Below are 26846 nucleotides of genomic sequence, written 5' to 3' on the forward strand. Positions count from 1 at the left end.
CAGTCCCCCTCCCTAATGAAAGCAAATGCCCGAGGGCTGCAGCCACCGCCACCTGCTATCGATGTAGCTAATGCAGAGGAGCTAACGGCTCTGCGGGGTGATGCACTTTCCTGTCACTCCTCACAACCCGCCTGAGCGGCTTGGTGGTCCTCGTTGCCATGGACACCAAACAGTGAAGGGGTTCAGGCCAGAGTTTGAAGGATTGCGCTGTGCTTCAGTGGGTGAGACTGGAATTAAGTTAATGCATGTACAAATAAGGTGCGTTTCTTCCCTTTGCGCCTTGGAGAAAACTACAGCAAAGCAGTCTGTCAAGCAACAATTGATTTTATATTGGCCAGGGAAGGGGGGGGGGAGCGATTTATCGAGTACGAGGTTCTTAAGTTAAGTACAGGCAGTAGTTGGAAATAGGTCAAGAGAAGTGAAAAGGACTCTCTGAGCTGTTGAGGAGATAGCAGTGAAGGCACTTAAGAATGGCCATTAAGGAGCTTATGATAGTACCTTCTTTGACTGCCTAGTTCATTGCTTTAATGTCCCCAGAACTTCATCTCCGGGGTTCTTCCCTCTTATTTACCTTTGCGTGTGTGTGTGTGTGTGTGTGTGTGTGTGTGTGTGTGTGTCTTTTAGATAGCTTCGTTTCAAGGTTCTGATTTGCACATCGGTTCACCCAATTCTGTGTCCCCATTCTTCAGACTGGCGGGCACATTTTCTGGCAATGCTGAACTTTGAAAGAGATGGCACCCTGCCTGCCCCTGTCCTCAGTAATGATCCACTTATACCCTGAGCTAGAATTTCTACCGTTGGGACAGTTCAAGACATGACAAGGCTTTAAGTTAAACCATGTACGTTTGAATACAATGCCCATGTTCAGGACAGACCCGCTTGGACCCCCAAACCATAATCAAAGCACTTGCTACTCTGTTGGTAGCACTCACAGATCCAAACCGTTAAGGTGACTCCCCTGCTTCAGTCTCCCTCTCTTGAGACCTGCCTCAGATTACAGAAGAAGCTTAAAGGCGTTTTGAGCTCTCAGGCTCGGTGACCACATGTTCCTTTCCATATTCATTTTCTCCTCCTTAAGAAATGAGGTGCAGTGACTCTAATTATAATGCTTGATATTTGTAGGCTTGCCCTCTCTGAGGATCTTAGGACACCTTAGAGAAATTGTCTGAATCATCTTAATGTCATCCTAGTCAGGCCGGGAGGGGTTTTTCTATTTTATGGCTGACGTTGCTAAGATGATAAAGGGTGAGGTGGCCGTGCAAGGTCACACAGTGATCTTAAGATAGAACTCGGCCAGCTTTGGGGTCTTTGACCTAGCACTGGATTACTTTAGAAGATATTTGTTGATTGATATTCTTTTCCAGGGTAGGGTGCTGCTGGTTCCTGTATATTTGGGAGGCTCTTTGGTAGCTATATTGATTTAAAAGGTGAGAGAGAGGGATGCCTGGATGGCTCAGTCAGTTGAGTATCCAACTCTTCATTTTGGCTCAGGTTATGATCTCACAGTTCAGGAGTTCGAGGCCCACATTGGGCTCTGTGCTGACTGCATGGAGCGTGCTTGGGATTCTCTCTCTCTCTCTCTCTCTCTCTCTACCCCTCCGCTCCTCAAAATTAAATAAATACATTTTTTTAAAAAAATTAAAAGGTTGGAGAGAGAACAGTGGTGCCTGGCTACTTATCTCTTCTACTTAACTCTACCCCTGGTGACATGACAGTAATCGTCCCCAATCTCCCCAAGCCCTGGCCCTGGGCTGTTGAATTGTGCCCCTTACTTGCCAATTTGTTACAACCCCTGGACAGAGACAGATCTGAACTGAGGGAAGGCTGTCCCAACAGACATGGGATTTGACCAGAAGGGCCAGGTGGGTGGTTGGCAACAAACTGACCAAGGGCTCTTTCCCGGACTCTGTGTCATCAAAGCCCTGAGAGCTTGGCATCGATCAATCAATCGTCGTTGCCCTTCAGTGTTAGGGCAGTAATGAACTTGAGTCTGCATATTTTATTTTATTTTATTTTTTATTACTGGACTTAATGTTGCTTGCTGTGTCTCTGTAGGAAATCCCAGAATCTAAATTATTTTATTTAATTTATTTATTTTGAGAGGGAGACAGAGACAGAGACAGGGTATGAGTGGAAGAGGAGCAGAGAGAGGGAGACACAGAATCCGAAGCAGGCTCCAGGTTCTGAGCTGTCAGCACAGAGCCCAGTATGGGGCTCGAACCCACAAACCGTGAGATCATGACCTGAGCTGAAGTCAGACGCTTAACCAACTGAGCCACCGAGGCGCCCCTGTGTTGCTGTTGTAAACTGTGCTTCGTGCAGCCCTTATGGAAGTGTTTATTACAGCATCTGTTAGAACTGGGGACGAGACCCTGTCCTCACGCAGCTGTGCGCTGAACCTTCTCACTGCTATACTTCTGGTGCTCTCAATCTGGGAAGTTTCCTAATTAAGCTAGATGATGATTCTAAAAAAAATCATTAATGTTCACAAGGCAGTGGCTCTAACCCATAGGCTTTTGTCGATTTCCCAGTGCCTGCGGAGGCTTAACTGGGTGTTCACAGCGTAAGCCACACGGAGGAACAGGTACCAGGGTTTTTGTCACCTGCAGGGGGGATCAAATAGCTGTATGTGGTCAATGTCTCTATTTTTTTTAAAGACCTGACACCTCACGGATTCAGTGATGGGATTAACTCAAAACAAAGGAAGATAGCTGTATGAGCTGTATCTTTGCATTTGAATTGGTTCCTGTTTTTATAATTTTTGGAATAAGGTACCAGCCTTAATCCTGAAATACTGGTGTTTCACAGGTGGGAGAGAAGGTCTTCTGCTGTCATAAATCTTTACTGCATTGCTATGTGCGAAGGGCATCTGAGGAGGAGTAGGAGAGGGGGTGCGGATACCATGGGGAAATCATGATAGGCTTGCGATGAACAAACTAAACCTCAGTTAATCAGAACCCAACTACCAGAAATTCTTAATAGGATTTTTTCCCATTTTCCAGATATTATAAGGGCTAATGTGATACTTATATATACGTATGTGACAGCTTTGATCAACCCAAAAACCCTATTGATCGGGGCTGGGGGGTGGGGTGGACAGGCGGCATTTGCTATTCTTTTTTTTTTTTTTTTTAAATATTTTTATTTATTTCTAGGAGAGAGAGACAGAGACAGCGTGAGCAGGAGAGGGTCAGAGAGAGAGGGAGATACAGACTCTGAAATAGGCTCCAGGCTCTGAGCTGGCAGTCAGCACAGAGCCCGACGCGGGGCTCGAACCCACGAACCGCGAGATCATGACCTAAGCGAAAGGCGGACGCTTAACCGACTAAGCCACCCAGGTGCCCCGGCATTTGCTATTCTTACTCTAAGGGTAGAGGTAAATGATAAGCTTCCGGGCTGGGTCCTGGCCGTGGAGCGCACCATGTCTGTTTCCCCCTTCATCTGTGTCTCCGAGGCTAAGCAAAGCTCACTGACATGGAGACGTCGGCAAGGCTCGCAGTCAGCAAAGAAACATTCCGTGATGGTCACTGGCCAGGCACTCTGAGAAAGCAGGGAAGTTGACTCACATGTCTTTAGATACTTATCATACTCTGCCTTCCAGAATCATTGCATTGCTACTTCCTACTTAGCGTGAAGACGTGTCCTCCCTCACCCTCATATCTAGAACTGGGTCTGACAAAATGGGTTGGGACTCAATATTTCACAGCTCTGGGAGTCATAGCCTGTGGGAACTGGAAGGAGCCATCATATGTGACACTGATTTTACAGTTTAGGAAATGGAGGTGCAGAGAGACGAAGTGACTGTTTGGAGTCCTACAGCTTGGGGCGAGAGCCCAGGTCTGCCTCTGGGCTTCTGTACTCTGCTTTATAAAACTCCAGGGTGCCCCCAGTCAGCCCCAGGACTCTCATGAAATTCCCTAAGGAAAATAAATTTGAATCTGGGTTGATTTTTTAAAATAAAACCCCAAACCTCACAGGAAATAATCAAGCAAATAATTGTATACTGCATTTTTTAAAAAATGGGGGTGAGAGAACTGTCGGTTGAGCAGAAGTGTTTCCTTTTTGAAACCAAAGCTTCTATCATCTGAAATAAACAAGAGTCTGGCTGTTTCAAAGTAATGATCTTGAATGAGTTTTTTCTCTTTATTTTCCCGGAGGGGATTTGCTTCTAAATAGTCACAAAGCCAGCCTAGCCAGTCTACTGTGAAGTATGACCAGAGAAATCAGACCATCTTTTCTAATAAGCCAAAGCTAAAATCTCTAAATATAGAATACTGGTGTCTGCTACCAACTCTTAGGATAAATACCGTTGCATTTTAGGGAACAAGTTTTTTTAAGGCTGCCAGTGTATGTTGAAATCACTAACATGTGGAAGGCTTTTACTGCAAGTACAAGTGTCTGGCCCTGCCCACTTACTTGGGGCCCGGAGGCCGGATGTTAGACTGCACTTAAGAGAAACGATATTGGGGGGCGCCTGGGTGGCTCAGTCGGTTAAGCGTCCGACTCCGGCTCAGGTCATGATCTCACGGTTCGTGGGTTCGAGCCCCCGTCGGTCTCTGTGCTGACAGCTAGCTCAGAGCCTGGAACCTGCTTCGGATTCTGTGTCTCCCTCTCTGTCTGACCCTCCCCTGCTCACGCTCACTCTCTCTCTCTCTCTCAGAAATAAGTAAAAAACATAAAAACAGAAAAGAGAGAAACGACGTTGGCAGTGAGCATCTCTAAGAAATTCCACCACAGGTTTGACTTCTGGGACACTGTTCTGCAGTTTTGTGGCACATTTTTGCTTCAAAATATTTATTAGGGTGGTCCAATAAGTGTTATGTACTAGCTTTAAATCACCATGTCAGTAGCATAAGAACTAGACACCACGGCACCCCACGATTGGTGAGGTAATGAAAAAGGTCGCTGAAAAGGATGGGCGAGGCAGCCAATTTCACTTCAGAGAGGAACCTGGGATAGGTGGGGGTGGGGAAGGAAAGGGAACACGTAGGAAGACTGAGTAGGACCTGAAGTCAGGGGGTGTGCTTGGCTGCGGATGACGCGGAGGTCTGCAGGCATGCCCATTAGGAGACAAAGCAGCAAGGAAAGCAAAGAATGGGCTCTCTTTGTTTACATACAGGCCTGACCAGAGAGGCATAGGTCTTAGAAACACTCTGACTTTACGCTTTATGATTAATTGACTCATATGCAACAATAAGCTGTAGGCTTTTCTAATTCCTTTTATTCTACCAGCGCGTACGTCCCTTGTCTTTATTATATTATTTTACATTTGTTGAGATATCCGGCTCTCTAATTTGATTTACAGTGTTAGGGGCTATTACACATTTTCAGAAGGAAAAGAAAGAAGGAGAACTTTTGTTTCTTCTAGTAGTGCTCAGGATAGTACTCTGAACATAAGCCCCTGTTAACCTCGGAACAGTCACCTGGCCCCTGTCTTGGAAGTTTTCCAGGTAAAGCACAATGCTCGTTCCGGGGACTGATCCCTTTACCTTCCTTCGTTTCATGAGTTACCTCGTAATTATGCAGTGATTTCTTAGATAGGTTAGCAATTACTCATCCCCTCCAAGAGGTCCTATTCTTTGTGGCCTTTTTTCTATTACAGGGGTTTGGCCCCAGACCACCCTTAGAAATACAGGTAAATAGGGGCGCCTGGGTGGCTCAGTCGGTTAAGCGTCCGACTTCGGCTCAGGTCATGATCTCACGGTTCGTGGGTTCGAGCCCAGAATCGGGCTCTGTGCTGACAGCTAGCTCAGAGCCTGGAGCCTGTTTCAGATTCTGTGTCTCCCTCTCTCTCTGACCCTCCCCTGCTCATGCTGTCTCTCTCTCTCTCTCTCTCTCAGAAATAAATAAAACATTAAAAAAAAAAAAGAAATACAGGTAAATAGCACCTGTCAAATCCCTTATGTATCTTTGTCTTTAAAGATTCTGAGGGGCGTCCGGATGGCTGTCAGTTAAGCATCCCACTTCAGCTCAGGTCTTGATCTCACGGTTCGTGGGATTGAGCCCCTTGTCAGGCTCTGCGCTGTGCGGAGCCTGCTTGGGATTCTCTGTCTCTCCCTCTCTCTGCCCTTCCCCTGCTTGTGCTCTCTCATCTCCCTCTCAAAAATAAATAAATAATCTTAAAAAGCTTAAAAAAATTCTGAAAGATCCCTCATGTAGTCCACCTCGAGACACAGGCTGGTAAATAAATGGCATCCTGCTTTGGTTGCAGGGCTCTCCAGGGTTGCTGTACTATCTCGTACCTGGTGCCAGCCCGCCATATCATTTGGATGTCATAGAGGACATCGATCTAAGTGTGAAGCGTAGAACCACTACCACGTGGTGGCAAAAGAATGTTTAGCCCTCAGTTTATAACCATGCCTCTGAAAGCAGGGTTCTAGAAGAACTTTGGGCTTCTAAGCATAGAGAATCTTTCTTCGACACTTCAGTGTTGAAAAGGAATTGGCCAAACGTAGTGCTTGAGGGGGTGTTGTGTCAGTGGTCATGGGAAGGAGTAGAAGCTTGAGTAATTTATTTCCCTATCGCTGCCCCTCCAGACCCATAATTTACCTTAACCATTTGGATGGGGTCAAAGGGAATATCTATGGAATAAAGCAAAACATATGAGAGTAGCAGGAAGATTCTCTGGAGTAGCCTGAGAGACAGAAGTAGGATAAAAACCTTCTAAGAGTAGGGCGCCTGGGCAGCTCACTCGGTTAAGCTGATTCTTGGCTTCGACTCAGATCATGATCTCATGGGTTCGTGAGTTTGAGCCCCGCATTGGGCTCTGTACTGACAGCATGGAACCTGCTTGGGATTCTCATTCTCTCTCTCTCTCTCTCTCTCTCTCCCCCTCCCCTGCTCACACTGTGTCTGTCTCTCTCAAAAATAAATAAATAACCTTTAAAAAAATCTTCTAAGGGTGATGGGAACATCACTCTCTATCATGGTTCTACAAGATATTTGATTAGCTTTCCATAGCATTTAAGCTAGACAGGAAGAGATTCCATTACTGTGAAAAAGCACCCTCCTCAACCTGCCTCACCAAACAAATATCATGATGGGTGATTGGAAGAGCTGTGTTTACACAGAATGAGACGAGAGTGTTCAGGAAACCCTACTCTTCAGGAATAAACTGGACATGTTGACAGGAGCACTTATATTTTTAGGCTACGAGAGACACAGGTGAATAGAAGCAGGCTCACCCTTAATGTTTTTTGAACCCATGGCAAGAATACAAATGGAGGGGGGCGCCTGGGTGGCTCAGTCGGTTGGGTGTCTGTCTTTGGCCCAGGTCAGGATCTCACGGTCTGCGGGTTCGAGCCCTGCATTGGGTTCTGTGCTGACAACTCAGAGCCTGGAGCCTGCTTCGGATTCTGTATCTCCTTCTTTCTCTGCCCCTCCCCTGCTCACGCTCTGTCTCTGTCTCCCAATAATAATAATAAAAAAAGAATACAAATGGAGGTCCACGTTCCATACATTTAAACTTTAAAAAGTCCCAAAACAAGGCATGCCTTGGCCTGGCCTGTGTGTCTACCTGTTAATCCAAATAAAGAGGTCAACTGAAGTAAGCTCAAATGACCAGACATGGAATTTGTTCAGCAATAGCAGAGGGGTTACAGTTCCAGGAAACACCATCTGTGGCGTGTTCCCGGCGGGTCTGTTTGGAGTGTGGGGTGGGCCGTGTTTAGGGGCAAAGAGTGTAAAGAACAGGGGAGGTCCGGTCAGGGCCCGAGCACGAAGTTCATTGGCTTGAGGAGATAGAGAGATTCTTGCCAGATGTTCTGGTTTTCCATAACGTCAGGCACTTAATGGGAAACTCGTCTCTCAGTTAATGTTTCATTTTCCTGAAGGTGCATGCGTGGGACTCTCCATTTCACATCCTCTCTTTCCACTTAGACTGACATCCTCTCACACGCCCAGAGCTCTACAGGCCACTCCCTTGAAGGAGATAAGGGTGCTCAAGGGTTCAGGCTCTCTCTCAGGCCAGCCCTCCTCCCTGTGAGAGCCAGACATGCTGCTGGGGCTGGGCAGGGCGGGGTGGGAGCTGAGCGCAGGGCTCAGAACTCCCACCTGATGCTGGGGTGGGCCTGCTCACTTCTCCAAGAAGCTGGGGACAGTAAGTTCTCAGCCCTGAGGGTCACTTTCCTGACACGGAGTTGGCCAAGCCCTTCTACACTGTGTCTTCCAAAACTACATCATTCAAGTGCAGAGGGAGGGAGCACAGGTATCTGGAGAAACGTATCTGCCAAGCCCCTTCATTTAGGCCGATTTGGGGAGGCCCATCGTGAACATTAGCCACTTTTCTCCCATTTCCTATGGCAGAAATTGTCAGTTCTTCCTTCACTGCCCCTGCCCTTGCACCACCCCCTTAACGCCATGTGCCTTTATCTGAGGAGCCCGGTTTGGCTTACGTGTCCCTCTTCCTTTCCACACTGATGCCCAGCCAGCTACTAACCTTTCACAGTGTCTCAAGACCAAAAAGGGGGGGTAAAGTCTCTGCGTTTTCATGTTTGTGGTAGGAGGGCCCCTCTAAAGCACGGAGCTCCGGGCAATGGCTCCTCTCACCTGGGTTTAAGGATGATGTTGGGTGGGAGTGAGGAGCATGCTCCTTGGAGCACCGCTACTCAAATCTAGTGGCCCTGGAAAACTCAACATCCTCTCCCACCAACCACCCCCCCCCCCCGCCCCCGAACACTTCTACAGGCATTCATGCTTTCCCAGGACCAGTTTTATTTTATGCTTGGTTTTCTGGGGGTTAATGAAGGGAAGAGGAGGTGCACCATCCAAACTCTTCCAGTTACATTCAGGTTATTCCCTAGCAAGAGAAGGAGGAAATGGGCCACATCTAGGGCAGTTCTGGGTAATGTAATGGAGACCGTGGTCCTTTACCCGAGAAGAAACGCACACAGATGGGAATGCTAGTTGTGCTTCTATATCACTCTGGTAAAGTACCTCTCACAACGTTTACCTGCACTCGTGGGGCCCACTGCATAGTTAGATTGTTTTGGCGCCATAAGTAAGTGAACTTGTTCATCATAAATGAGCTTTTCAGCAAAGGGCAGGTTGAAGGGGCATATTTTCAATTCTGTGTGTTAATGGAATATGGACTGTCATCAAGTGGAGAAAATATCTGTGGAATGCTTGTCATTTCACAAGCCTGTTGTAAACAAAGCTGCTCCAAGGCCCCAGCAGGACATTTGTCTCCCATAACCTCTGGTGGAATCTATTCGGATTGAAAACTGCAGTTAGACCCAAGGTTGATTAGTGCAGTGATTAATCACATTTGGAGTCAGGCTCCCTGGGTTCACATTCTGGCTCCATCAGTTATTAGCCACATGACCTCTATGTCTCAGTTTCCACATCTGTAAAATGGAGATAATAGTCCCATGTTCCTTACAGGGCTAATGTGGGGATTCACTCAGATGAGATATATAAACACACATATCCACACGCACTGATTAAAATGGTATCATTTTACGGTGTTCCAATACTGTAAGCACTTAATACCTATTTGTTATTTAAAATGCCCGGTTGTCATATGTAGCTCAAGGTTTCAGTGCCTTTAATGATTTTAAGTGATGCCGACAAAGCTAGTTAATTCTCAAAGAGTCCTTGAGCTTGTCAATCACTATGTGTTGCCCAATGTCACACTGGAGAAAAAATAGGTCGTGTAACATGCTAAACTCATACCAGTGAGGCCTGAGGGCTAGCTCAAGTCTTAAACTCTGCTCTCATGTGAGGACTTCAGATCGAACTGATATTTCGGAAGATCCACGAAGACGCCGTTCTTGAGCAACGGTCCCGAAATAGCTCATTGTCATAAGCACAAAAACCTGCCACTCATGAGCAAATACCTATGACTACCGGTTACCGAGCGGCTGCTGGTGCCAGGCCTGTGGCAGGTGCACTCCGCATGTCGTATTTGAGCCTCACAACAAAGGAGGATTCCATGGAAGGAAGGGAGTGGAACAGTCTGTCAAGGTGAGAAAACTGAGCCTCGAAGAAATTAAGTCCACTTTCTTCAAAGTCATGCAAAAGAGAAGGAGTAGAGCCAGGATTTGAAGGCCCGTCTATTTGATTCCCAAGCCGGTGTTTATTCACCTGTATGACAATCAGAATATTCCAGGAAGGGATGCTGTACCAGACTGTCTCAGGGGCTGGTAAGTCAGCTAAATGTTCTACGAGGAACACTGAAAGTAAGGGCTGCGAGAAACCAGAGGGAAAGAACTGGAGAGCGCCCCTGTGTGCTGAGTGGAGCATGAGGCAAGGAGCTGGTATAAGGCTGTGTAACATTTTTAATTCACTTCCCCTGGGCCTAGCCATTGGCAACAGTGCTCTAGGGAGCCCAATCGCTATACACACTTTGGAGTGAGCACTGTGTCCTTTGTGGTACAGCCCCATACTTTAGAAGGGCCCCTGATGCTGTTTATCTTGCTTAAACTGTTACCTTTAGACACCTGACTTACCAACTTGGATGTTTCATTTCTTTAAATGACTGTCTTTGATGTGACAGTGGGGTCAAATGAAAGGACCCCAAAGGTTTGACCCGCTTCAGGATTCTGTCCTCAAGAAGTGGTACCTTCACATCATCCACGATGAGGTGATTTTAGCCTGAAACATTTCCAGGGAATAGCGTATAGTCTGTATTTTTTCCCAGGAGTAGCCAATTGCCACATATTGGTTTGGGCCCCACTGAGTTTGCACATATCATCATTCAAGCAGGGGCTGTGCTGAGCTTTACCTTCAAATTACTGATGGAGAAAATAAGCACATGGTAAAGACCAAAGAACGGGGATGGGGGGGCTGTTTAAATGTCTTTAAAGAAACAACCTTTTAAACATCCAATGGGTGGGCAACTTAGGCAATATCCTTATCTATTCATTAAACTAAATCTATAAGGATATTTCAACAGACAGGATGGACTTGGAATACTTGTCTATTCTCGAAAACAATCTTAAAACTATTCTAGATTTGACTTTTCGCTCCTTTGGAATGGTCTCATCTTCCTATAGCCTCCACTGGTGAGATTTTACTTCCTTCCAGTTTCCTCTCTCCTTGCGACAAGCCCTTTCGGATGCCGACTCTCTCTCTGGCCCTAGTGAAGCTCATTTGTTCTGGTACAGTCCTCAAGCAGGCGGAACGGTTGGTCGGTGCCCTCTTTATGATGACTCTTTCTACTTGGGGACGGTGATTAAACTGCCTCTTGGTTCTCTTTCACCAGGCTAAACAACCCCAACTCCATTTAGCCTTTCCTCGTAGGACCTATTTCCTAATGCCTTAATCATTTTTTGCCGCCGTTTTCTGGACCTTCTCCATTTGCTTTGCAAGTGTTTTAAGACGTAACTTGAGGAGCAAGCCTAATCTAAGGTTTGGCTTCGGCTAAATATTTAATAAATGCCTTAGAAATTGAGGGAGGTGGTTCAGTATAGGGGCAAGAGCACTGGACTAGGGGTCAGAAGACCTGAGTTTGTCCTTGCTTGGTTGCTTATTAGGATTTAGCGGAGCACCACATTTGGAATAATCATCGTAATGTCTCTAAGCATCAATTTATCATCTGTAAATTTGGGATAAACACATCTGCCCTGCCGGCCTTCCGTAGCGAGACTCAAAGGAGATAATCTATGTGAAAACACATCATTTAGTATCAAAGCACTATACAAACCCTACGTGTCAGACACTTTTCTAAATGCTTTGCATATATTCAGTCATTAAGTTACACTTATCGTTCCCATTTTACAAGCAGGAAATGGAGGCACAGAGAGTTGAGAAACTTGCCCCAGGTCACACAGCTAGTCCACAATAGAAGCCACGCAGACTGGCTCCAGAGTCCATGTCCTGAAACTCTCCGCTCTGCTGCCTCTCCTAATAAACATTCAACATCCAATAGAGCCATATCATTTTATGGGCCCTGCCTGTCAAAAGCAGCCCACAGGTGTGTGCTACTGGGAAGGAGGATCTACAGTTTCTAAATATTCTCCCTGAACCCTGACAATCTTTCATGGTTTCATCTGTTTCTAGCTCTTTTTCCATGTTAACTCTTAGAGCTATACATTTGGAATACTTTCCTTGTAGTTCAACCATTAAGGAGCAATATTAAAGACAGATTAGTACCTAATTGAGTCTTTTTTCCTGCTGTAGTCTGAAAGTTTGAAAGAGTTCAAAACAAGAGCTTTGGAAAGAAATGGTAGAAGAATTTTTTATTCACCCTATAAGTGTTTGAACATTCACAGAGAAAATTAGAACCTCTATCATGAAACGGGCAAGTTATGCTATATGACACTATGCTGAAGATCTGTTTGTATTTAAAAAGTTGTACCATATTGACGACTTTCCACTCACACCCATGGGATGTAGAGTACAATATGAACTTGACGCCAAAACCAAATCTGTAAGGACTAGCGTTAGAGTGGTGTAAGGGGCTCCTCCTCTACAGTGACATGAAGTATCATCTTATGGGAGACAACAGAAATTTCCTTTTATGAGGGGCGCCTGGGTCACTCAGTCAGTTAAGTGTTCAACTCTTGATTTCCGCTCAGGTCACGATCTTACGGTCATGAGATTGAGCCTTGTGTCGGGCTCTACACTGACAGCGTGGAGCCTGTTTGGGATTCTCTCCCTCTTTCTGCCCCCCTCCCTCGGCTTCTGCACTCTCTCTCCCTCTCAAAATAAATAAATAATCATGAAAAAAAGTTTCCTTTTATGAGAATAACCCCAATCAAAGTTGAAAACACCTCTGGGGGATAGGGGCATCTTTTATAAGAACTTAATACTAATTGAATTAGATATAAATGCTATCATTCTAAAGAGGATCTGTAGAGTGAATTTTGAGAAGTTTGTCAAAAGAATGGTTAAAAACCAATGACAAAAGCGACATCTCTCTATTTTAGCCTTCAATTCAGTTTCTACAACGTTTCCTCTAAAGAAATACCATGTTGAATTTGTTGCTTAATTTAGTTTGTTTAATGAGAAATCTATTTTTGTATAAAACAATAAGTTATGGCAAATTCGTGATATGATCAGGAATAGGCCTAAGCCGAAAGCCACCACCTTAGACCTTTGCAAAAACGTGTGCTTTAATAATCATACCATGTGGCTGCAGGCACTTTTTTTTACCTCTTCATGTAAGCATAGCGAAATCACGACAGAAGCGACTGAAATTCGCTTGTCCAGTATCCATTCATTCATCAGTCCACCCATCCATCCACCCATCGCTCCACCACTGTGTGCCGGATACTCTACTGGGCACTGGAGAGACAACTGTGAAGAAGACAGACACGGCCTCTCCGTCACAGTACTTATGGCCTGATAGAAATCCCTTAAATGGCAGGAAAGCCACCATGAGTTGAAAGAGGGGACAAAAATAAGTGAAAGGAATGCTTGAGCCTTACCTGGATGTTGCTAAGACTTTTCTTTGAACAGTGTTCCCTGAAAAATTGTACAGGAAGTATTTTGAGGGATACTGTGAATGTCCGTAGAGAGGAAAGGAAGATAGAAAGTGATGCATGATAAGAGAGAATGGGGCTCTTCAATAATGTTGGTGTGGTGTCCGGTACTAACGACTCTTTTTTTTTTCTATAGCAGCGTATGTCTTTTGAAGCAATTATACCAACCAAGGGAGGTGGCGCAAATTTTCTTTTTCCCATTACGGAGATGAGAAAACTGAGGCATAGGTATTTTAATTGCCCAAGATCCCCCTAGCTCCATAAAATTCGGAGCTCCACCCGCAGCGTTTTCTGCAGCATGACGCCAAAGAATCCCAGACTGCAGGGGAAGAGCCTATAAAACCCAGAAGACCTCACAGAATGCAAGATATTCACGAAGCCAAAGTTCCTAATACAACAGAAGGAAGATGAAGTGCGACAAGGGGGATGTTCCTGTGCTTTAGGCTATTAAGTAGGTCACCCACTAAGAGGCTATTTTGGTATAAATTTGATAGGGCATGTAGTGCACACACCAACATCACTGACCTGATTCTTCGCTTTCAAGATCTAAGAAAATCAAAGGCTTTTTTTTTTTTTTTTTTTTGAAGGGAGGGGGGGATCATTTGGGCAGCTCAAGAGAATGTTAGTTGGGAAATCTGATTTAGCCGGGCTATGCTCTAGATCTCCTGTGAGCCGTGATTCACTCGAGGTGATGCCATTCTTAGGAAGGGGACGGCTTTGTGGCTTTGTAGCTCTATGATGCAGGGTCAGCGATTTCTCTCTTCCTTCCTCTCTTTCTTTTTCCCCAGCTCCCTCTATTTCTCCCTCCTTCTTTTCCCTCCTCTTCCCTATTTCTTTTTCTTTTTTTTTTTTTTTTGCCTTCTTTTCTTATGGGCGCATATCTGACAAATTGTTAATATTTAATTTGCTATAAAACAGCTCTCCTAGGCAATGGCTGCTCACTCTAATTTCAATCTCTGAAGCAGCCGTGGCCCCCAGGTACACTGGGATCGAATTAGAATGGAAATGTTTCCCCTACAGTTTTGTTTATGGCAACATAGGCACTTTGTTATTAACTGGAAAATTGAGACTTCCAAGGAAAAGAATACACTTACATCACATTTCAGTTGGACTCTTCACTCCAAACAGAGCATCCATCTGGCTTAGGGTGAAATGTTTCTTCTAATATTTTTTAGTCTTAAATTTAAATATCCGAGCTCCGTAATGTATGCATTTTGGCCCACTGAATGGTATTTTCCCCCAGCTTAATTCTTTTCTGATTTGTTCACATTTTAAAAACCATAAACACTCCCCCCCCACCCCCGCCCCCTCACATGCGTCTTACTCTCTCAGTGGTCTATACACTCTCTCTGTCTCTGGAACCAGAGGTTATATTCTACAAAAATACCCACACATTTGAACCTAGGGAATGCTGTCTTGACAGTCTGTGACTAGGCCCCTGAAACAAAACCTTCCCCTCTGCCCTGCCTAATCTCTGTCTGTCCCCTGCTGGGCAGAAGGTATGGAAAAGGCAGGGGATTACTTTGAATCAGTCAGCTCTCTATGAGACAGAGGTGTGCAAGGGTGTGTTTATCTGATAGGTAGCATTAAATTGCAGAGACTTCCAGATTAATCATGGTATGCAATTTTCAAGAGCTTAGATTTGCTTTTCTTTTTTTTTTTTCCCCCCTGCAGCCACTGGGGAGGAAAAAAAAGAGATTAGAGAGACTATCAAAAACTGTTGGCAAATCTAGTCCGTTGGCTACTTAATTTATTAGCAGAGACGGGAACTGCCTGAGGTTGATGATTTAACACATCGGCTGGGGGTAGAATAAATCTCAAATGTACCTGTTCCAAAATTGTGTTAATCCTTTCGACTTCGCAGTCAATCAAGTATCGCTTTTCCTGCCTCCTGTCCATTTCTTCAATGATGCGCCTGAATTCTTGGACGTCTTTTATGTTTCCCACAGACCGTGCTGTCACTTGCCAGTTGTTTTGCACTGCGGCTTCCATGATGGCTTGGAGAATGGAGAAGCCTGAAAGAAGGAAGAACAGCTATGATGACGTTTCTCTTTCTTCAAAATCTTCCTGTAGGTATTAAAGGTTCTCCTGAGTTTCTATTATAGTCCGTTGGGTCCCTTTGAATCTTACCCACTGTGGAAAGCAGGCTTACTCATAGCCCCAGCCTTACCCATCCAGACAGCCGGCATGGCTATCTTGCTTTAAAAGAAGACTCTAAGGGCACCTGGGTGGCTCAGTCGGTTAAGTGTCCGACGTCGGCTCAGGTCATGATCTCTCAGCTTGTGAGTTCGAGCCCCGTATCAGGCTCTGTGCTGAGAGCTCGAGCCTGGAGCCTGCTTTGGATTCTGTGTCTCCCTCTCTCTCTGCCCCTCCCGTGCTTGCACTCTCTCTCTCTCTCTCTCTCAAGAATAAATAAACATTAAAAAAATTAAAAAGAAAACAAAAAAAGAAGATCCTACAACTTGTGGGCCCCAGGCTGGGCGTTTATCAAGCCCAGACTTAAGCAATCACAGCTGAATTATTTAGTACCTAACTTTTTATTGACGTGCATTATCAAACTATGGATGGCCTGAATGCCAAAGCTTTCTCCTTGTTTCTGGCCTCAGTGTTTCCTGTTGCAGCTCATGTCTTTCATCTTCCACTAAACATTCTTTGGAATGAGAAATAGCTTCAGTAGAGGGGCGCCTAAGCGGCTCAGTCGGTTAAGCGTCCAACTCTGGATTTTGGCTCAGGTCATGATCTCAAGGTTCGTGTTAATGAGCCCCGCATTGGGTTTTGCCCTGATAGCGCAGGGCCTGCTTGGGATTCTGTCTCTGTCCCTCCTCTGCTCATGTTCTCTCTCTCTCTCAAATAAACAAATACATTTACAAAAAAAGAAATAGCTTCAGAAGAGATAGAACCTTATTATAACATGGCTGATTCTTACATGGATATGACTATCCAACAAGATAAATTATGTCTCTCATGTAAAACAGCCCTCAGAAAACCTGACAAAGACAGTGTATAACAAAGATATCATACTGGTCCTTTGACCACAGTTTTATGAAAAAGTTCAATCACATCAAGTCTTCCTGAGTTCTTCCCCTTTCTTAATTAAATTTACCAGGGATTCTTGGTTCCTTTTTAGTTAATTTACATCAGACAGCTATTAACTACTAACACCCTGGATCTATACTGAATGGGAAAGACAGAGAAGATGTGATGCTGAGTTCTGGGTAACCCCTTAGGAGGTGGCGTTTGAGAAGTTGGGAAGAGCAGTATATCTTAAAGTAGGAGCCACAGAATAGCACAGGGTCTTCCACGTACTGGTCTTGTAGAGAACTTACGTCTCTAACATGATATCATGCCTTTATTTTTGCTTTGGGTAGGAATCTATAATCTGAGTATATCATTTCATCAAGTACAGACACCATTTTACTCAGATATGGTCAAAAGCAGCTCCCTTATTCCCATAAATTTAAATTGTTTTCCATTTATATTTAGGTAATAACTAACGGAAATGGGTAATGGGAATGATCTGCAAAGCCAGAACGATCTGTGGCATGACAGTTTGGCCACTGGAGCAGTAGAGAATGGAAGATGGTGGTGCCCTTTGAACACATTCCAGGCCTCGTCCTATAGCGAAAGCAAGCTACGGTTGGGAATCTTCGTCACCACACCAGAGAAAATGGTATTGACATTTGGAGAGCATGCATCAGGGAGATGGCAGCAGTGACTCAGCCAGTCATTATGACTCCTTTGTGTGCTGGGTGTATGCAGGAAGAAGATCACAAATGAGACCCAAGCACTTGGTAATTTCCAAATGAGCAATTTCAGCACAGGAGCTCAAAATTACAGATCAGAGTAAATTGCCATTGCTTTAAATGTTAATTCTTACTCTTTTTAAGCCAACCACGCATATTTATTTCTCAGATTTACATTTTCGTGTGGGTTTTCTGTGTGTTCTCCGCTTCAGTGGGAGTTGAGGGCACATGGTGGTCAAAGGCTTGGGATTAAGAAATAAACAGGAAGAAAGAGATTAAAGTATTTGAAAACCTTTCTTAAGCAGTGTACAATCAGGTCTCATTATCTCAAATCCTACTAATCAAGAGTTTATGAAATTCGGCAAGGACTAGGTTGAATTTTACCTCTGTACGATTTATGTAGAAAGTGTTGGCTGAAAAAATAATGGAAAGGAAACTCCATCAGGGAATCTCTGATATGTTTAAACTTTTTAGAAGACCCTTTAGCAAAAGACAAGGAATTTCTGTGTGTGGAGTCAAAATCTACATTCTTAAAATTTCTATTGGCTGGTCCTATTCCACCATTTGGGGTGACACAGGTTCAGTACCTTTTCCATGTGACAGTCCACATTTATTAAAGACAGTTAACCCATCTCCCCTTACTTTTCTTTTCTTCAGACTGAAGATGTCCCAATCCTACAGCAGTTACTTTTATGAGATGATGATAGTCCCCTTCCTGTTCTGTCTCTCTCTCTTATGGATATTTGTATTGATCCTGTGAAATCAGATGTGATCTGACCAGTGTGGATGACGATGGGATTACTGCCCGCTCTGATATGGGCTGCCATTTTAGCAGCCTAGGACTGCTAATACTTGTAAATAGCCAAGTATTTGACAATTGTATTGTTCATTGATATCAAGCTGGGGTTCAACTAAAGCATGCCACTTCCCGCCATAATGACTTTGCTATGTAACGACTCAACGTCCAGGTGTCAACATTCATTCCATTCCAACCTGTCTTGATCTCCCTTTAATCCCTCATTGTTACCTGCTCAAGGCAAACTGACCTGTTTGTCTCATTTGCCTCTACGTACAGACCTTCCCCCATGAAGCTTCCCTTACTGATTTCTCATTCATTTCTCCAGAGAGGAGGACCCCGGAATGCGAGGGAAATCAGTTACAAGCAATAAAGAAGCCGACTAGAAGAGCTGTATGACAGATGTTTAAAAATTCCAAATAAAACTGGATAAATAAATTACAGTACAGATACCCGGAATGCTACGCTGCTGTCCAATCTCTACATAATAAGGGATTTCAGCACTGTATGTTTATATAGAAAAAAAGCCGAAAATAGCACTTAGAGTGGAATTCTTTTTTACTGTTATTAAAAACCCCATATATGTGTATATGTAAGAAAGAAATGCAAGACAATTGGCAATAGTTATCTCTGAGGTATAGGATTACGGAAAACCTCTACTTGAACAGCCAGTCATTTATGCAACGTTCAACTACTTTACAAGGAGCAGGTATTATTTTCAGTAAGTACAAAACAATAAAGATGAAAAAAATATGACTCACGCTGGCCTCTCAGAGCGGACGCTCCTGGAAGACACGGGTGACAGACGAGCACAGCTCTGCACCCTGCTGACCGCCACAAATAAGAGGCCCCTTAATAAACACCGATTTTATAGCTCTTTTTATACATTCGGCTTTGAATCATGTGGGTGTCTCACCTATTCAAAAATTAAATAGAGAAAGCCACTGATTTTTTAATGAGCTGGAGTCTGGGGCCTTGTGGGCTCTGAGCCTCGCTCCTGTTTTCTGAGCGAGTCAGAAGGCGGCTTCACACTGCGGTCCTTTCCACCGTCTCGGCGCTGCCCCGTGTGGGCTCGAACATGCGGCTGTGTACTGACTGCCCTGGGGGGCGATGCCCACCTCAGCTCAGTACAGGTCCGCGAGCAACCTCCCCCACGAAGCTTTCATTTGTTCCTGTACCTAATTTATTAGAGTTTGACTGTTCCCTGCTGCAGCTGCCCAGAGAGAGTAAATAGGAGTTTGAGGGCAGGAAAAAAAAAAAAAAAAAAAAGAAAAGAAAAGAAAAGAAAAGAAAAAGGAAAAAAAGAAAAGTCTGTCTCTGGAGGCAGAGCCAAAGCAAGCGTTGGTGCTTGTAGGAGGTGAGGTGCTTAACAAAGCCTTGGCTTCATAAAAATAAGCCTGCTGTTTTAGCTGCTTCAGAGGCATCCTCCGCTCCGCGAGCTCTAGCAAGCCCAACGCTGCAGTACGGAAAGCGACAACGTGTGTGCAGCAAATTCTCTCGATTCCAGACCACTGTTGCCATCCACCTTCTTTCTCTTCCTCGTCTGTAAAGACTGGGTGCGACCACATAGGTGCCCGGGCCGCTGCCGGATTGTCATCTGCGTGCAACCAGGAGAATGTAAGAGCGTGACAGCAGAGGGGAGGGCAAGGGAATGGCGCCTGGGACCCGGGCCACCGCCTCGGCCAGTCCAGTCCTGCTTGTTGGGCTATTCTTGCTAAACAAGGAAGCCACTGTGGTAAAGGCTAGTGGGGCTGCTGTGCTGTACCACCCAGACCCCCCTTCAGCACCAAAGGGCTTGTCCCTTCAGCTGCTGGGAAGGTCGTTGGCCGAGGAGAGCGGCCTGGCTTCAGGCCCTGCTCCCTCCACAGAGCAGCTCACATCCAATGACAGCTCGTTACAGGGTATAAAGGCACAACCCCCTTAACCCCAACGGGATAACTCTAAAAGGCCCTGCCGACTTCAGAGCTCCCTGAAGGGTAAGCTAAAGCCTTGTTAGGACGGCACCACCACCCATCTTCTGCTCTCCATCTCAGAACCTGCTCCCAGGAATTCAGTCTGTGGCCATTGGGTTGACCTCATGACAGAAGTGGCAGCAGATACGCGAGTCGCTCAAATCTACAACTGTCAAAATCATGTTCACAGGGGGAAAGAAGGTCGGGATTTTGTTCACTATACAAACAAAATAAAACACTGCTTGCTCCATGCCGAACAAATTTAGTACTCGATCTAAAAACAGAAAGATGACAAACTTGCCTGTCCTATGGCCCATTCTCTCAGCATTCTGTCCTTTTCCAGGCACCAGCGTAAGCATGGCTCGTGGCTTCATGTGTTACCCCTCCAGCTAGCAGAGCTGCATTTTAGCAGTGGCCTTCACACAAGCGAATTTGGAAGGAAAGGAAAAGGAATGTTGAGCATCATCTTGGGGGCCGCCCATCCCATGAGGTCATTCACATGATGACTCTGAAAGGTGGTGATGTGCTCTGTGGTCTTCGGGCTGTGACATTTAACACACAAATAGCTGGCAGCTGGTGGGTATCTCAGAGGTCAGTGGAGCATGGTGTCGGGGTCCATCCCGACATGTCGGGGCCCATGTTACTCTACTGATTTCAGCCGAAGAAAGCATTACTCTGTTTCTCTGCATCTTTGCTTACCTCTGTGGCTCTCCACTCGGGCTGCACGTTACAATCACCTCGGGAGCTTTACCAAATGGATGTCCAAGCTTCACCCCGGACCAATGAAATCACAAGCGATTCCTGGGCTTCGCTTTATTTTATTTTAAATTCCTTGGGTGATTCTCACATACAACCAGGGTTGAAAGCCATTGACCTCTTTTAATAGTGACCCAATATAATTAGGTACGTGGAAGTGGGTTTCCTTTCTTAGGTGTCCTTCACTGGCAGAAAGGTTCCAGATGAGAAAAGCATGATCTGAGAAGGGATATATACCATCCAGAAATACGCAACCAAAGGTACAGAGTCAAGAGGGGAAGGCCCCGGTCGGGGTTATGAACCACATCTTCCTGTGCTAAATGAGGAATCTAGGAACATTGAATATATGGGAAGCATATCCTAATGTATTCAGAGCACTTGATGAATGTCTTTCTTCTTCTGGGGTAGCATCTGGGTTTTTACTTCTAAGTTGAAAATTAATATGTGTTCATTTTGGACATTTGAGAAGACAGAAAAAATGTGAAAAGTAAAATACGAGTATGGGTGACTGTGTTCCTCAAGGAAACCACTGTTAACTTTTGATATTTCTTTCTTTTTTTTTTAATATAAACATACTGCCTGCTCTTTTTTTTTTTTTTTAGTAAAATGGATTGTACTATTTGTGTACTCATCTTTAAAAAGCTAACATTAGGGGCGCCTGGGTGGCTTAGTCGGTTAAGCGTCTGACTTTCGCTTAGGTCATGATCTCACGGTTCGTGGGTTCGAGCCCCACGTCGGGCTCTGTGCTGGCTGCCAGCTCAGAGCCTGGAGCCTGTTTCGGTCTGTGACTCCCTCTCTCTCTGACCCTCCCCTGCTTACGCTGTCTCTCTCTCTGTCTCCTAGAAATAAATAAAAAACATTTAAAAAAAAATAAAAAGCTAACATTATAAGGGTGACTGGGTGGCTCAGTAGGTTAAGCGTCTGACTCTTGATCTTGACTCAGGTCATGGTCTCTTGGTTCGTGAGATCGAGCCCTGCATCAGGCTCTGCACTGATAGCATGGGCCAGCTTGGGATTCTCTCTCTCTGCATGCTCTACCCCCACCTCTCAAAATAAATAAATAAACTTAAAAAAACTAACATTATGTCTTGAACACTGTCTTATGTTAGTAAATGCTTTCAAACATGGCTTTAATGGGTACATAATATTCTATCCCTTAGACATATTTATTTAACCATTCCCCAACATGAAAATTTCAATGGTTTCCAGTCACTCCCTATTATGGATAATGCTGTGAGGACAACATTCATACAGTATCTCTAATTATTTCCAGAGGATAAATGTCAAGAAGTAGGAATATCAGGCTAAACAGCTATGGACATTTTTAAGGTTTTTGATACATATTGCCAAATTGTGGTCCAGAAACGTTGTACCACTTTATGTCTCCATCAGCAGAATATGAGAGTATTCGTCTCTCTGCCCTTTTGCTAGCATTGAATCATACATGTGCCCATTTGATAAAGGGATGCAAAAAGATTCTCCTTCTTGTTAGCATTTCTTTGACTGTTAGTAAAGTTAATGACTTAAAAAAATTTTTGTGTCCATGTTTATTCCTTATTTTGAGAATTTCCCGTTTATTTCCTTTGTTCAGATTCCTATTGTGATATTAATGGCTTTCCTTTTCTTTCTATTATTTTTTTAAAGTAGGCTCGATGCCCAACGTGGGGCTCGAACTCACAACCATGAGGTAAAGAGTTGCATGCTCTACCAACTGAGCGAGCTAAGGGCCCCAATGGCTTTCTTAGTGATTTATAAGAGTCTTAATATATTAATGACATTAACTGTCTGTAATATATGTCACATATATTTTAATTCAGTTTATTTGACATTTAATGTTTTCTGTGACACATTTTAATGAACATAAGTTTAACATCTTATGCAATTAATATTCTTGTTCATCAAAAAATTATGTGGGGCTACTGGGTGGCTCAGTCAGTTAAGCGACTGACTCTTGATTTCGGCTCAGGTCACGATCTCACGGTTTCATGAGTTCGAGCCCTGTGTCAGGCACTATGCGCTGACCATGAGAAGCCTGCTTGGGATTTTCTCTGCCTCTCTCTCTGCACCTTTACTGCTCATCTCTCCCACCCACCTCAAAAATAAATAAATAAACTTTAAAAAATTATGTGAGATGAAAGGAGGCAAATGCAAGTTTCTCTTCTGCTCTTATTCTTATGCTCACCTGGGTTTTAGAGCTGAAACTTAGGTGAGCCACTCTCTTCATTTCTTACATCTTTGGTCTCCATGGAATTTCAGATAAAATTATCTTGCATACTGTGGCAAAGTCAGTGAATGGGGGAAGCTACATATGGAACATGAAGGTGGTTTCAGAGATACAAGTGGAGAGCAGAAAAATAGAGGCAGAGGGAAGAGAGAGATGATAAGCCCAATTCAGTTATTTGGGGTTATATTGGGTCATATCTAAGAAATCTGATATTCAAAAATATGAGCTCAACTCCAACACTTCAGGGCATGATTATTCATAGTACAAATGTACATTTCTTTAAAAAGAATTCATGGAAAGATTCCTATAGTATATCCGAATCCACGTTTTTATTGTTTGTTTTTGTTTTAACTTGATTGAAACACATTTGGTTTCCTCCAAAATCAATAAATTGATTGTCTAAATTTGAGATGCTAATGCAGAAACTCTTCTGTGTATGACGAGCTCAAGATGGAAAGATCAAGAATCTCTCTGTGTTTGCATATGGATGTCAGTCTGTGGATTTTAGGGAACAGGATAAAAACAAATATTCGCCCACGCCCGGCCCAATTTACCCTTAGCGAATTAAGATTTCCCTGAGGTCTTCATTCCTCATCACCATGTTTATTTAAGTTTCCCTTTAATTAAGAGCTGACCCTCTGCAAATCTTCTCTTCCTTGCAGCTGCATTATTAGGATGGGACCTTAGCTAATTTGGGGGTCCGTGAACAGAAGTTCCCCTCCTCCTCAGGTCTCAGTTCTATGTCCCTTTCCACTTTCCCCATATAAATCCTCCTTCACTCCAGCAAATCAAACCCCTTACTCATACTAAACTGCCCAATGCAGATTAAAGCTTAATGGTGACCCCCTCCATGGAGGATTGATGTTTTCAATTAGAATCAAAGCCTGCAAGTAAAGGGGCAAACTCTAAATGGAGAAATTGTAGACAACAGTAAGTAGGAGGTATTGTTTGGCATCCTGAGGTATTCCTGACACTCAGATACCCCAGTCGCGGTGGTAACCACTGACTGACTACTTGTCAAGTTTAAAGTTGGCTCTGACACGGGTGGTGCATGTAATTCTGCCTTTCCATTTTTCTTTTGCGTCTTGAACTTTGTCTCCCTGCTGGTGAATCACATAGCTCTATTCTCCTCATCATAAGCTGGGAAAGCATGCCCAAAGAGGTATGTCAGTGTTGTTGGGAGAAAGTAAACTTGGTTTGCATTGTCCACTGACAGGAAATTTGGAAGACCATCTGGAGTAGATTTGCTTAACGTCTGGAAAAAGCAGAATAGGCAAGCCTTCTGATCCTCAACTGCACAAAGTCTGATATAAAAAAAAATAAAGAAACAAAAGCAAAAATTTAAAAAATGGGATTATATCAAACTGAAAAGCTTCTACACAGTGAAAGAAACCATCATCAAAAAGAAGAGGCACCCTACTGAATGGAAGATTTTTGCGAATCCAACAAGGGATTAATATCCAAAATATATAAAGAACTCCTACAAATGACCATCAACAAAAATAAACAACCCAATTAAAAAATGAACAGAGGATCTGAATACACTACAGATGGCCAACAGGCACATGAAAAGATATTTGGCATCAAATTGTTAGGGAAATGCAAACTGAAACCTCATGCTGGTTAGAATGGCTATTATCAAAAAGACAAGAAATAACAAGTGTTGGAGGGGATGTGGTGGTAAAGGAACCCTTGTGCACTGCTGGTGGGGATGTAAATTGGTGCAGCCACCAATGGAGATTCCTCAAAAAGTTAAAAAGAGGAATACCATATGATCTAGTAATTCCACTTTTGGGTATTTATCTGAAAAATATAAAAAGGCTGATTCAAAAAGACACATGCACCCCTATGGTCACTGCAAGATTATTTACAATATCCAAGAGATGGAAACAACCTAAATGCCCACTAGTGGATGAATGGATAAAACAGATATGATATATATATGCAACACACACACATACACGTATCCATATATATCCATATATATGTATTCCATCAAATATATGACAGACTATTACTCAGTCATAAAAAAAAATGAAATCTTGTCACTGAAACAACATGGATGGACCTTGAAGGTATTTTGTTAAGTGAAATAAGTCAGGCTGAGAAAGATACTCATATATGGAATCTAAAAAAGGTGAAACAAATGAACAAAACAAAAAACAAACTCATAGACACAGAGAACAGATTGGTGGTTACCAGAGGGGAAGAAGGGGTGTGGAGGGTAGGCAAAAAGAGCCAAAGGGATCAATTGTATGATGATGGATGCCAATTAGACTTTTAGTTGTGATCACTTTGTAGTGCATACAGATAATGACTTATAATGTACTTACAAAGGGAAACTTACAAAATGTGATCTACCAATTTTACCTCAATTTCAAAAAAGGAAATCTGAAGATAAAAAAGAAACAACTGCAAGCAACAGGAATTTGGATTAAAGAGGATACGACAATGTTTGAGCGCGATCCTTCATGTTTCCATTTGTTATCTAGGTAACTGTCCTGGGATAGACTGCCTGAAATGCAAACTCACAGGGTCCAAGTCATCTCAAAGCTGCTCTGGGCACTGCTGTGCACTTAAAAGAGGTCATGTGATGATTGATCGTGCCCATTGATAGGTTTCTTATTTAACATGTCCTCACTTGGCTTTTAATCCCCTTGAAATCAGTAACGTCCAGGAATTATGGACTGAATCTCCTAGCAAGGCAAGTGGTGAGTTGCCTGGGTGTTAGCCCGCACTTTATGGGCAGCTAGCGGGGAGTGGACCATAGATCTCAACCAAATAATGCGTTGCCAGCTCTGGTTGGGTGGCGGTGGTGGAAAGGCTTTATGTAAGATTAAAAGGGAGGCCCTCTTACGGGTTGGAGGAAGAAGTGCTACCAATCAGCCTCAGTATATCTTCTCCCCAGGCCCAAGTTATTCCGTAGAGGACCTAGTGGCCACAACTAAGATAACCCTTTACGCTGCGATCCCTCCCTCCAGCAGGGGAGGAAGTTTGAATGGTTTCTCAGAAGTGCGGGTATTTTGCATCAAGCATCCACATCCTGGCCTTCTCTTTGTACACAGTAGTTTATAGTTTACATTGTGGCCTGTGCCTAGGGAGAAGTATGGTGGATTGACCCAGGTGGGACTTAAGCTCAGAAAATATGTGCTTGCATTCTATTAAGAAAAAGATTTCTTATCAGGAGAGTGCTGATCTGGAAACATTCTTTGGCGTTCTTAATTTTGAGAAAGCAAGGCTAAGCCAAACCTCTTAACATTTCTGAGATTTGAGGGTGAGGTATGGGTGCTGGCTACCAGTAATAAGCAAAGGGGATGGAATATGAAGGCAGATTTACGTCAAAGATGAAAGGGGTCTGGATGTGATTGCAAAGGATTGAGGCTTATTCTGCCTGCAAGTGCAGAGATTTCTTGATCCTGATACTATTGGAAGGCTGTCAAAGGTAATATTAAGGGCAAGCTTTCGCCTAGAGGATACAGAAGGCTAGAGATACAGTCCTGAGGACAATGGAGAGCACACTTTTCCCTTGAGGGAAAAAAGTTCCCTTTGACTTAATCCTGTGGTCTAAACACTGCTTGGGAAACACCGCAAGTGAGCTGTGCAAAACTCACAGGGTAAATAAGCATTTTCACGTGCCCCTTCCTGCTAAAAAGAGAAACACACACATAAAAACATCACCAAGATCAACTCGTTTTGATTACTTTGATTATTATCAACTCGTTGTTTTCTTTCGATTGAGTTTTCCCAATGGGGATATGACAGTGGATTTAATAGTGTGAAGGAGGGTTATGTTTCATCTTGTGCAGGCCTTGGGCTCCAGCAAGAGTGGCTGAATCTTGTCTGAACTGTAGAGAAGTTAGTTTGTCTTGAGATGGCCAGGATTCTCCTAAGCCTCTTAGAAATCTCAAATATTAGAGGCAGAATTTAGTGACGGCCCCAATCTCTTCATTG

At 43.9% G+C, this 26846-nt stretch overlaps 1 protein-coding gene across 1 annotated transcript in view; it reads right to left on the reverse strand.

Moving 5' to 3' along the window:
* Positions 1 to 26846, reverse strand: part of GRIA3 (glutamate ionotropic receptor AMPA type subunit 3) — a 282660-nt gene that overhangs the window by 127243 nt on the left and 128571 nt on the right. Inside the window, exon 5 of the mRNA XM_039238823.1 lies at positions 15252 to 15439. Coding sequence (XP_039094754.1) covers positions 15252 to 15439 — 188 coding nt within the window. The remainder of the gene's footprint in view (positions 1 to 15251; positions 15440 to 26846) is intronic.

Source organism: Hyaena hyaena, unplaced genomic scaffold (genome assembly GCF_003009895.1).
Source record: "Hyaena hyaena isolate Hyena2069 unplaced genomic scaffold, ASM300989v1 scaffold_147, whole genome shotgun sequence".
Taxonomy (NCBI): Eukaryota; Metazoa; Chordata; class Mammalia; order Carnivora; family Hyaenidae; genus Hyaena; species Hyaena hyaena.